Source organism: Convolutriloba macropyga, chromosome 3, assembly GCF_964194025.1.
Source record: "Convolutriloba macropyga chromosome 3, txConMacr16.3, whole genome shotgun sequence".
In the NCBI taxonomy this organism is placed as follows: Eukaryota; Metazoa; Xenacoelomorpha; order Acoela; family Convolutidae; genus Convolutriloba; species Convolutriloba macropyga.
In genome coordinates this window covers 55,926,262-55,938,784 of record NC_134470.1, presented here as the reverse complement: position 1 = coordinate 55,938,784, position 12,523 = coordinate 55,926,262, and the positions used below count along the sequence as shown (strand labels likewise).

Below are 12,523 nucleotides of genomic sequence, written 5' to 3'. Positions count from 1 at the left end.
TATATATATATATATATATATATATATATATATACTTGCATACATACATAAGTACATACATACATATATACATACATAAACACATACATACATACATACATACAAAATATATAATACACACATACATAAATACATACATATTTATTTACATACATTCATACATACATACACACACATATAGATACAAACATACACACTCACTCACATACATACACACACACACATACATACATACATACATACATACATACATACATACATACATACATACATACATACATACATACATACATTCATACATACATACATACATACATACATACATACATACATACATACATACATACATACATACATACATACATAGATACATACATACATACATACATACATACATACATACATACATACATACATACATACATACATACATACATACATACATACATACATACATACATACATACATACATACATACATACATACATACATTCATACCTACATACATACATACACATACATACATACATACGTACATACATACAAACATACATTCATGCATACAAATGTTATGTCGAGCTGAAATCCAGCCCTAATTTTGGGTCGAGCTAAAATCTAAAAACTTTTGGGTCGAGCTAAAGTCTTTTGTTAAAAATCGCTGTCAGCGTGTCTTAAAGTCGAGGTAAAGTCTTTTCATAGCTCAAATGAGTCGAGTACGGTCTTTTCATAGTACTTTTTGGTCGAGCATTGTCTTTTCATAAGTCTGTACCTAAGCCTGGGTTTTCCCATGTCAGAGGACATGGATATTATTAAAACTCTTTTTATTTATTATTCTTGAATTGATTTCATTGTCTTATACAAAAATTCCATTGAATTTTAAGCATGCTGTCAGCGTAGCCTTTCATTTACTCTATCCTCGGCCTGCACAGTTTGTAATTTTTGACTGCCCATAAAAAACGCAAGATTGGATTTTGCACTGTTCAGATTGTTTTCAGAGAACCGCTATTACGCTGAATTTTATACTGTGCAGGATAAAAAGTGACATGATCATAATATAGCCATAGTGAAAGCACAGACTGGCAAATACTCTCATTCAGCGGTGATTTGCAATGTTACAATGACCCGGGTGTTCAAATGTTTGGAATTTTCAAAATTCAAAATCTGCACTTTTTGTTCACATCTGAGAAAGAGTCAACTTAATATTTTTGTTGCTGCAAGAGGGTGTAAAAATGTTTAAGACGGACAAAAGATGAGAGAACTGCGCCATAAAAGCGTTTTGGTGGACAAGCTCTTATAAATCTTACGGACAAAATTTTGCTCAATGATCATTTCCACGTCTTAGTAACAAACTAAGTTAGGCTTCAATTTTTTGTGTCTGACTCTCATTTCACGCATAATACTCTTAATATGAATAATTGACTAACTTGAGTTGTCACTTGTTTTCAATTCCCAATAAATCAAACAACTGGCGAACGGAAGAAAAATTGTTCTGGTTTTTTTTCCTATTATGAGACACATTAGGCTGAAAGGGACTAGAAACGGATTGTGTTAACTGCTAAGCTATCATTGTCTCTGTTACCCATAGAAAAGTTGGTTAACAATGTTTATGAATTTTTTCAAAAAAAGTATCAAGAGAGCTTGGAGTGATGTCATAAAATGCCATAATTCTTACATAATCCATACGTAATTATATGGGTGCAGAGAAAATTTTTGAGCAATGTGATTAATTTTCAAATATTTTTCCTGATTAAACTCTTGTTCTTGCGATTGCTTCCACTATTTGTTTGATGATCACGTTCTCAGGTAATTCAATTTTACTGTTCCACCAGAGAAAAACTTTTTCGAAATATTCAAGCGCCCTACTTTTGAAAAACGTTGTGGTTGATTATTGTGAAGCGTTGTGGTTATAATTATTGTCAAGCGAGCGCGCTAACTTAATTTAGATTGTCGTTGACATTCACTGAAAGCCGAGTTCATTATTCACTCATAAAAATGAACAAAATTAAACAAATGAGACCGAGTTATAACTCTTAAAAAGTATGAAAATTTATTTCAATGAAATTGAAAAACTGCCGGCTTTATATACTCATAGGGTGATGATATTTCCATACACTTTTAGCTGCAGCGTTTGTTCTGAATATGAAACAATGTTGTGATATATCTTTTTTTTGATATCTCAGCATGACCAGTATATCTTGCGTCCGTTGAGTGGCTGAATCCACCTGTAATTCGCTTCCGTTTTTCCACCTCTCAGATCGCCCAGTCTCCTCAGTTGGTCCATGTACCTTAGAAACATAACAACAAATTACCCGGGTCGAGGTTAACAGGAAAATAAATAGAGAATTGTTTTTTGGGTTGCAGTGAGTTTAAAAGTATGTAAGAGTAAAATAACTTAGGAGTGCTGATAGAATTTCAATCTTGGTATATCAAATTTGGTAGAATTTAGATGAGACTAGGTCTTGAGATTAGATAGCAATTTGAAACGGGTACCCCCACTAGCCAAACTTACCAATATATAAAATCAAATGCCTCAAATCCCTCCTCCAAATTACGCCCACAGTGTAATTTGGCGATCATTTTATCACTCTGGAGAAATTACCCCAACACACTTTTTCCGTCCCTACCTGTTACAGTAGATACAGATTTTTTTGATTAAATGCAAATGCTTATTTCCATAAACAAGTAAGAGGGATGCAGCAATTTATAGTAGAATGCATCTCAAAACTTTTACATCTTGTTGGGTGGCAATCGGCTGAAAATGGTGTTAATCCCGCGTAAGAGTTGGGCAGCCAAGGGGTTCATTGTTAAGGTTTGAGGCTGTCAAAGGTGTTAAGGGTTGGCCAGTTATTGGAGGAAATGGTGAGAATTTTTTCTAATTTCATCCCTAATTATTTTAAACCTTGTAGACAAATTATCGATTCATCCTTAAATCAAAAAGGAAGGAATTAATAAAAAAATTCGTTCTCAAACTGATACCAAATGACAGAATAAACATACAACCAGTAAGTTATCAACAGTTTGCAAGAGCACCATCAGATTATTAATGTCCGTTCTCAGGTGTCTTGATATTTTTTGAGAGCATTTCTGTTACCAAAATATAGCGAGAAATTCTGGATTCTCATATATGTAGAAATCTCTAATATTATGCAAATAAGAGTCTAATTGTTTTTTGCCAAGTTGTAGAATATTTTTAACACATTTATGTCATACTTCACTAAAACATTGCAAAGGATCCTGACGCGAACTTAATGGACTTTTTATTTTGTTTTGTAAGTCTTATTTCAGTTTTCAAAAGTTTATTTCTTTTCTCCGGATCAAATAGTGTGTGAATTTCTTTGGGGCATATGTAGCTATTTATCTCTGGATGGGCATGTGCTTGTCTTAAGACAGCTGCCAGAAGCTTCAAAAGCTCGTAGACATTAAGTTCCCTCACTAGGGGTATTTTGTATTTTGATCGCAATTTGAGTGTCGATTCGAACTTTCTTTTTTTAAAAATAAGTCGAATCAACAGTTTCTGTTGATTGTCAATGTTTTCCATTACTTTCTTATCAGCAGTACCGTACACCAGTATGCTGTACTGATAGATTGGCTGAATAAAGGATTCATATGCTCTAAACAATGCCGAAGAAGGCAAAAACTTTTTGAGTTGATACAGCAACGAAACATTTTTGGCAGTTTTTTTCAGCAACTGATTGGCCTGCTCCTTGAAACGCAACTTGTGATCTATTTCGAGACCCAAATATTTTGCTGAAGTCACTACTTGACTAATTGGAACAAACTGCTTAGCCTGATTTGCGCCTGCTGCAGTGCCAAAAATAGGTGTTTTGGTTTTTGTTTTATTTAGGGAAAGACTGTTTAGAGTCACCCAGTTTGATATTTTTTCAAAATCTTCTGCCGTGTCAGCGCCTAATTTACCACTGTGAGCCGTATCGTCGGCGAAGAGAACTCCCTGACTTTTAGTTTGCAAAGTGAGAAGGTCATTAATGTAGATTAAAAACAAAAGTGGTCCTAAAACAGACCCCTGAGGTACTTCACAAATAACTGGTAAACAACTAGATGTGGATTGGTTGAACTCAACATATTGTTTTCGACCAGTTGCGTATGAGGTAAGAATTCGGTTTGTTGGGACACGGAAGCCTAGTTTTTCAAGCTTAAGGATCAGAATATTATGGTCTATGGTGTCGAATGCTTTAGCTAAGTCAAAAAAAAGTTGCCTGGAAGTTTGGAGACAGTCTTATGCTTTCTACCAGCTTTAAAATTGCATCAACTGTGCTTCTTTTCTCCCTGAAGCCATATTGTTCAACATTGAGTATATTAAATTTTTTCAAAAAGTCTATGATGTTCCTTGCTAAAAGCTCTTCAAATATTTTAGACAGTACTGGAGTCAGTGCAATAGGTCGGTAATTAGTTTCTTCGTTCTTGGTTCCATTTTTGTGTAGTGGTATCACCTTAGCTATTTTTAAAGAAGCTGGAATGTTTTCTTCTTCCAAAATTCTGTTGAATAGAATATAGAGATAAGGAACCACCACTGGGTTGATAATTTTCAAGAACCAGTTTGACATTTCATAGTGATCCGTAGAGCGCTTGGGTTTCACAGACAAAATACAATCAAAAACTTCTTGAGCCTCAAATGGCTTTACGTAAAAAGTATTTGAAATCGTTGTCACATCTGCCACAGCTTCAGCTGGAATAAGGTTCGTATTGGATTGCAGTTTTTGTCAGACTTTTAAGAAGAAGGAATTTAATTTTGCTGGTGTTGGGTATTCATCGATAAGAACTTTTGGTTCGTGGCAATCCTTCTTGAACAGTTTTATGGTTTGATGAAACTCTAGTGCTTTTTGCTCATAACTATTGAGAATTTTATGTTCAAAGAATTCTTGCTTTTTATGTTTTATCATTGATTTGACTTGTGTTTTTTTCTTTTCCAATTCCAAAAGTTAGTGAGGGTTGGTTCGTTTTTATACCGTAGCCAGAACTGTTGTTTTGAACTGGTAGCTTTCTTTACGTCAATGTCAATCCAATCTCTATGTTTTATGTTAGCTTTGTTGAATTTGAGGGGTAGGAAAGTGTTGAGTGTAGTTTCTAAAACTGAGTTGAACAAAATAAAGGCTGAGTTCAATTCCATGAGGTGAAAAATCTGTTTTTGATCATTAAGCGCAATGTTTAGTTTGTAGTTGAAAAACAGTTTGAAGTCCTCTCGCTTAAGTTTCTTCCAGTTTCGTCCTCTGAAACTGTTTTCTGTATTCATTGTTAAGGAGTTGGGCATTTTCAACTTAACTAAACTGTGGTCACTAACAATGTAATCCTGGACATGTATGTTGCACTCAAAATCCGAGAAAAACACGTCTAGGCATGTCGCCGTGTTACCTGTAGTTCTTGTGGGGTGGAGATTATTCGTAATTGTCAGACCAAATGCCTCCAATAAATTTTTCAAACTCGTTGATTCATTCGTAGGCAAAAGCATATTTAAGTTAAAGTCCCCACATAACAAATTATTTCCACTCAGGTATCCCACAGCTGTTAAGTGATCAGTAAGTTTGTTAAGGAACATGCTATGGGGCATTTGTGGTGACTTATAGAGAGCTGTGATATTGAGAAAATCTTTTGGGTTCGTTTGAATTTGCAAAGTTAATATTTGCAAAAGGTCTTCGACAATTTTTGACAACCCTGAATTTTAGCCCGTCTTTCACGGAGACTGAAACTCCGCCTCCTCTGCGGGCTTGATTGCACATTATAGGCGAATTGAAACCATCAAGTTTATAGACGTTTGCCGGTGAATTATCTTTCAACCATGTTTCGGTCAGAACAATTGCAACAATTTTTCCAGGGTTTTTTTCTTCTTTCAGAACAACTCTAAGCTCCTCCAGATTTTTACTCGCTGACCTTATGTTTTTTAGCAATACGCTACTTTTTTCAGATGTCAAGTCTTGCATTTCAGTTATCGAGAGCGTCAGTTATTGTTTTTTCTTTTAAATATCTGCTTTTAAATGGTTCTTGATGTAACCAGAGAAGGAAAGTCATCTCTGAACACATACTGTCCTATCACCAACTTTTTTTAGTTTGTCATCTAGCCAGTTAACAGAAAAAAATATGAAAAAAAAGGAAATAACAGGAAATGGAGGAGTGAAGAGAAGGCATCACTCCCAGATGAGAGTAGGAAAGTCAACTCTCATCTGTCATTTACTTTTAGAATTATAAATAAATAGACTCTTGTTTTGTATTCATTACCTGCATTTAAATTGAATGAAGGCATTCTCAAAACCTAGCCCCTACCTTATACCTCAAAAATGCTCGTGAGAAACTTGAACATAAACACGAAAAAATTAAAAGAGGCAAATTAATTGCTTTAAGTAACAAAAGACATTTGGAACACTAGACAAAAGTATTTATAGAAGCTGCTATAATACATGAAGAATAAATTTATATATAACAGCTCACGCAACACAAAACTTATTTTACGCTTTTTGAGACAGCATTAATTCATACTGGAAGTTTGAGCATTAGCTTTTTCCAGAAAAGCTTTTTTCTGATCAGGCGACAAAGAATTAAACATAGCTTCAGCTTTTTCATCATCTTTTAGAGCACTGAAAGCACGTTTGAATGTAGTACTAGCACGGGCCTTAGTGATAGAAACATCTGATTTAGGATCGCGAAAGACGGGGTTATGCAGATTTTTTAAGTCCTCCAAGTTGTTAATAGCAACATACTTTGTGTTCCCATTATTATCTAAACAAACCGCATTGATAGCACAATTCTTTGTTACAGTCACATATCCAAGCTTATCAATGGCACGTTTCAAATCCATTTCAAAACTAGGTAAATGTTCGTTCACATAAATATTTTTGCCATTCAAATGTATTCTTTGAGTTGTTCTTAAATGATTTTTCTTAGAGGCGGCATAAATAGCATCTTTGTCATAAAAGTACACAAATTTAACAATTACAGGCTCTTTAAGATTCGCAGGCATAGATGCACGTGGCAAAATATGATAGGCTTTAAGGCGGTCTTCCAACATAAAGTTTATGTTCAAAAAGTTTTTGAAGAAGTCTAGTAAGTTATCTAACAGTTTTTGCTGGTCTCGGTGGTCAAATGGAGGGTTTTTTATAACCAAGCAGTCCTTCGACATATAGCGTTCAGTAGCCCTGAGTCGGTCATTGATTTCCCCCAGCATTGAAAAGATTTCTTGCAATTGATTTCGGGTTGCCAGCTGATTTTCACCAACTCTCTGGTCCAGTTCCATCAAAAACATGCGTAATCCCTCGTCTTGTATACTGGCCAAGGCTTGGTCCCTGTTGCTAGTGTTCTCTGAACTCATATTGCAAGTATAAGTTGATGATAAAAACCGATGTTTTTATTTTTTGTTGAATAACTGGCCTTTGTTTAAGAAAATTCAGAACTTTCGACGCAGAAAATGAGCAATATAGTGTTCAGTTTTTAGACGCTTTTCGGTCAACTGCTCAACTCGACTGCATTCTCAGGAAAAAAGGAAGGAATTTAGAGAGAAGATTCGAGCCTGTAAAAATTAAAGGAGCATCCTTGCAGGTTTTTAAATTTTAACGATTCACCAAAATTCTTAGATTCTTGCCCAATAAATGCTGACATGGAAGTCATAAAGATATCAAGACCAAAATGTTACCAGCAATTATTTAGAGGTTGAAAAGTCTCAGGGGGCACGAGAAGATCTGGAGAAAGGAAAGACGATAATTTCACCGGGTACGTGATTGAGTATTTAATTTTTAATTTCAAATTTTGTTCTAGAAATGACACTATGCTTAACTTATTTGCTTTATTCCAAACTAGATAAATCTTGTAACATAACTAAACGCAAATCCTAGATCCTTTGTGGTTTTTAAAGCAGATTCGGAAATGCTCTTATTTTTCTCGGTTTCAAAAGATGACTTGTGGCACAAATCGTACGAGAAAAAAAAACTTTGCCGCAGGACAACAGTGGATAAAAGGGTAGCCAGTCATTTCATTCCGAAAGGAACTATTAAGCCATTTTTGTGTAAGCACCGCCAACACTGGCGTCAGAGAAGCCAGTTGATTAGCTTGGTTCTCTGACGTCTGATTGCAGCACTAATATCACAAATAGTCAAAATTAACTGGTAGCGGAACGCCCAAAATTCTCCGTCATGCATAGCGTGGCATTGGTGCAATGCTGAGTGGTAGAATTGAAAAAGTGCAGTTTATATGAAAAAATGGACCCTAAGGCAACTTAAAAGATACTCAATTGCATACCCAATTGAAAAGAAAAATAAAAAAACTCGTGTTGTTGGTTAAATATGCTGGCGTTGCGTTCGGAGAGTTTTGGTAGCAACCATCATTAGTTGCTACTATAATTCTATTCCATATATATTACTACCGGTTCCACCGCGCTTTTACCAAAAATATTCAATATAGTTGTTTTCGAAGTTTCTCTTTAATTATGAGTTGATTAACTATTACTGATACCCTCTGCTGATTCCAATTTTCCCATTTCACAAATGTCTCTGAAATTATAGTCCTTTGTCTGGTGCTATTCCAGATCTCTTACAGATTTATGACTTGACTTTCAATTTTTTCCAAAATTCTTAACGCATCCTTTATTTTCAGCGCAACTAACTTTTTCTGCATAAAATGAAGAAAAAAAATAGTTTCAATGTCGTTAATATCTTTAGCCAATTTGTTTTTGACACAACCCCTCAAACACTAAATGAGGCAGCCATTTAAAAAACTGTAGCGAATGAACCCCGAAAAAAATTTAATGGTAAAGTCACCATTGGAGTGTTGTTTTAAGATAAACTTTAAGCTGTTGTACATATTGCTGACAAGATTATACATTTCACAAAGGTTTTGTGCAAGATTTCTTACAAGATTACTCGTGGTGTATCGTTAGGGTTTTTTAAAAAGTCAAAGTCATATATGACCAGACAACCTTACAGCTCACTCACTTTTTGGACACTTTGACAGGGTCCTTGAACACGATATGAAAGACAACCTCAGCGAACGGTGGAGTTGTGAGAGATCCCTGGTATGCAAAGTACTCTGACTTTCCGTGAGGAACCAGCGCTCCAAAATTGACAGGTGGAATGTGATATGAACCGGGTTTCAAAACCTTGTGGATATAGGTTCCAATGACGTCATCAAAGACATCCTGCGCTTCAGGGTCACTTTCGTTGCTCTCATCCATCAAGATACCCCAAACTGCGACCACGTCTTCCACATTTTTGCCTGTAAATTATCAATGCTTATTAATCAGGTATTACATGTTAGGCTTTAAGTTCCCAGTAGATAAAAAATCATAATTACGTGCCCCCCTTTGTTGAAGTTTCCGATTTGATACAAGGATCGTATATGATTTCACAACGTCCCTATTTGATTTATAAACCAAACAAATCATCCTTGATACCAGTCTGGATGTAATTTATCATTTATCAGAAACCTGTAGAACTTTTTTACATCAAAATACGTTCTAAATAGGTATACAAATAAAAATTATTGTTCTGACCCCTCTTGAGTCAAATATACTCAAATGGGTTTTTTTGTTCAGACGATCTTGGCCGATCGATATATTCACCGTAGAGAGTTGAGACTGGTGTACTGAAGTGTGCTACACTCAGTAACACTTTTTGATAATCTTAGTGCTATTTTGAGAATTTACCTTATAGTGCGTGAAGCACAAACTGGAATTGGACAAAGTCCATTTTAACGTGTGAACAAATTACTAAGGAGTTTTAAATAAACAATTATTTTAAGATCACTAACTTAAACTGAGAATACCATGACGTGATATTGTCATGCCACACAGAGAACACCAACTTAACCTTGGTAACTCTGTCGACACTGCTATCTCTATCCAAAAGGATACTAGAGAACCACGTGTCCGCAAGTATAAAAGGAGCTTGCACGCTCAACCACCAGCACAATTTGGTCCCTGATAACTTCTGATTTAAATCATACTCCCGTATTGCTCCTTTGCATAAATCTTGGCTTACTTGAGATTTTAACTTAGAATATTTTGTGACAAGTTCTTAACTAAGAACTTCTAAGTCAAAAATATTAACTTAGCACATTTTGGAAATCAGGTAAGTTCAGTTAAACTTTCTAAGTTAAAAAATAACATCTCTTAAATTCTATCTAAGTTACAAGTTAACTTAGACTATTTCAATCCGTGCTAACTAGTGCTATCTCAATCTGAATAATTTTAACTATTCTATCCCTTAATGCTCGGTTCATATTTGATGCTGTTTAACATAAATTATTAATTCATATTTGCATTTAGCTTTCTTTTATACTTAACTATATACCAAGAGTAGAACTAGGGGTTGAACTGTCAAGTTATACATGTGGTCCCGCGATTAACCCCGTCGTTTAAGTATCTAATGTACGGACCAGCAGTATAAATGGTGGTCCCAGAGAGGCTAATTCAATTTAACTTGTTCACTTAATATAGAGAGGCTAATTCAGTTTGACTTGTTCACTTAATATAGAGAGACTAATTCAATTTAACTTGTTCACTTAAAATAGAGAGGCAATTTCATTTTAACTTGTTCATCTTAATTATTTAAGACACTGAATTTAACTTGTTCACTTAAAACAGAGAGGCCCTTAAAGTAACTTGTTTAATCTAACTATTCAAGAGGTTTCTCATTTAAATTCTCAACTGAATTTGATTTAAACTACTCTTCTGTTTTAGACAGTTTTCATTAAATAACTTCAGTCCTTTAAGCAATGACCAGTCCTGGTGGTAGTACTCTTCCCCTGCTGTTACCCCCCCCCCCCCACCTGAAACTCCCATAACACATCCAAACCTTTCACTTGTATCTTTCTCAGATGATGATCCTAATCAGGATGCTATTTCTTTTTGGAACTCTGTACAAAACAAAATACTCATTTCATTAGGAACTAGGCCTACAGCACCCGCTGCACAAAAGCTATGATAAAAGGCAACAATCCTTATTCGGTTCACTTTTAACTGATACAGCACTAGAATGATTTGAAAGTGAAGTCACAGATGCTACAAATTGGAATACTTTAAAAGATGAATTTATAAAAAGATTCACAGACGGTGGAGACCAATTTAGATTTAGACTTGAGGTTGAGAACACATACAGGCAGGAAGGAAAATTGATAAAGAACTATCTACATAGAATAAAGTGTGGAGTTGATAAAGGTTGGCCAGAAAAGATACCAACAAGCTTTGCAGGTGATGACAATATAAGAAAGGAAAAGGAAATCCAACAAAGACAACGAAGTCAGAAATACATAGATTTTTCTATAGGAGGACTAAGACCACAAGGTTTAAAACGCAAAGCGCACGAGAAACTTATTGATATAAGAAACCTTCAATAACTTGGACATAGTTTGTTGATCACTTGGTCGTCAAAGACTTAACGTTTTCTGTAACAACAAAGTCTAATGGAGCTACAGGACTAGATAAACTTAAAACACTTGAGAGCAAAATCAATGATTTAACCAGCCTTTTCAAAAGCAACGAAATAAATTCTATAGATACTTCTAGGCCTAGAGACCCGAACATAAAAAGCAGGCCTAACAGTTCTAGATTCTGTGGTTATTGCAGAAGCAATGGTCATTCCATCTCTAGACGCACAAAGAAACAGATAGACGAGTTTTAATAAACTGAGAAAAGAACTAGTTGAACCAAGAAAGCAAAATATAACATTCTTTAATGATTATTGAAAGAAAAACCGAGGCAATACAAGATTCAATGGTCCTAGAAACCAAGGCCATCAACCAAGAGATGGCTACTCAAACTATAATCATAGGTTCAACAAGCCTAATTATCAACAACAAAATATATCTTTTAGCAGCTATGGCAATAGATTCACTCAACCATACGAACAAATCTTCCCTCAGCAAAACACATATAGAAATAATGAACCAAATCTTGAACAACAATCACCATCACCACAACAACAGCAACAGCCACAAAAAGGTGCTAGCTTCTATACACCAAGTAGAAATAACCATCTAAAACAAAGACAATCAAAACCTAACCAAATAAGTTTTGTTGAAGGTGACGATGATTACGTAAATGCTATAACAGACGTCTTTCCTTTAAACTATTAAATTCTCCGAATGCTACTAACGAAAGTAGTACTAAGTCAAGAATATACTTCAACTTATATCACTTTGCCACCGGAGACATTAAAAATAATAGTGGTTTAGAAGTAGAATTTATGATTGACCCAGGATCAATTTGCACTACCATCAATCATCCTACACACCTTGCTCTAGTAAACCTTGGACAAAACTTGCATCTACAAAGTACAAACTGTGATTCAAAAACATACACTAGTTCTTCAATAAGAATGCTTGGCTATACAACTATCCAGACTAGCTTTGAAACCGACGGTAAATATACAGTCACCTATAAAGTATTCGTTATTAAACAGGAGAGACAGAACATAATAGGTATTGATTTTGTCATTTGTTTCTAAAAGCACTTCACTTCGATATCCCCGCAGTAGAATTAAAAACTGAATGAAGTTTAATTTGCTACGGCTCACTCAACAATGAGAA

At 35.0% G+C, this 12,523-nt stretch overlaps 1 protein-coding gene across 1 annotated transcript in view; it reads right to left on the bottom strand.

Annotated features, from left to right (window-relative positions):
- Positions 1 to 2,003: 2,003 nt before the first annotated feature.
- The window catches only part of LOC142337152 (carbonic anhydrase 2-like), a 36,908-nt gene continuing 26,388 nt past the window's right edge, over positions 2,004 to 12,523 (bottom strand). Inside the window, exons 2-3 of the mRNA XM_075386258.1 lie at positions 8,932 to 9,211; positions 2,004 to 2,286 (exon numbers count right to left, since the gene is read on the bottom strand). Coding sequence (XP_075242373.1) covers positions 2,178 to 2,286; positions 8,932 to 9,211 — 389 coding nt within the window. The 3' untranslated portion in view covers positions 2,004 to 2,177. The remainder of the gene's footprint in view (positions 2,287 to 8,931; positions 9,212 to 12,523) is intronic.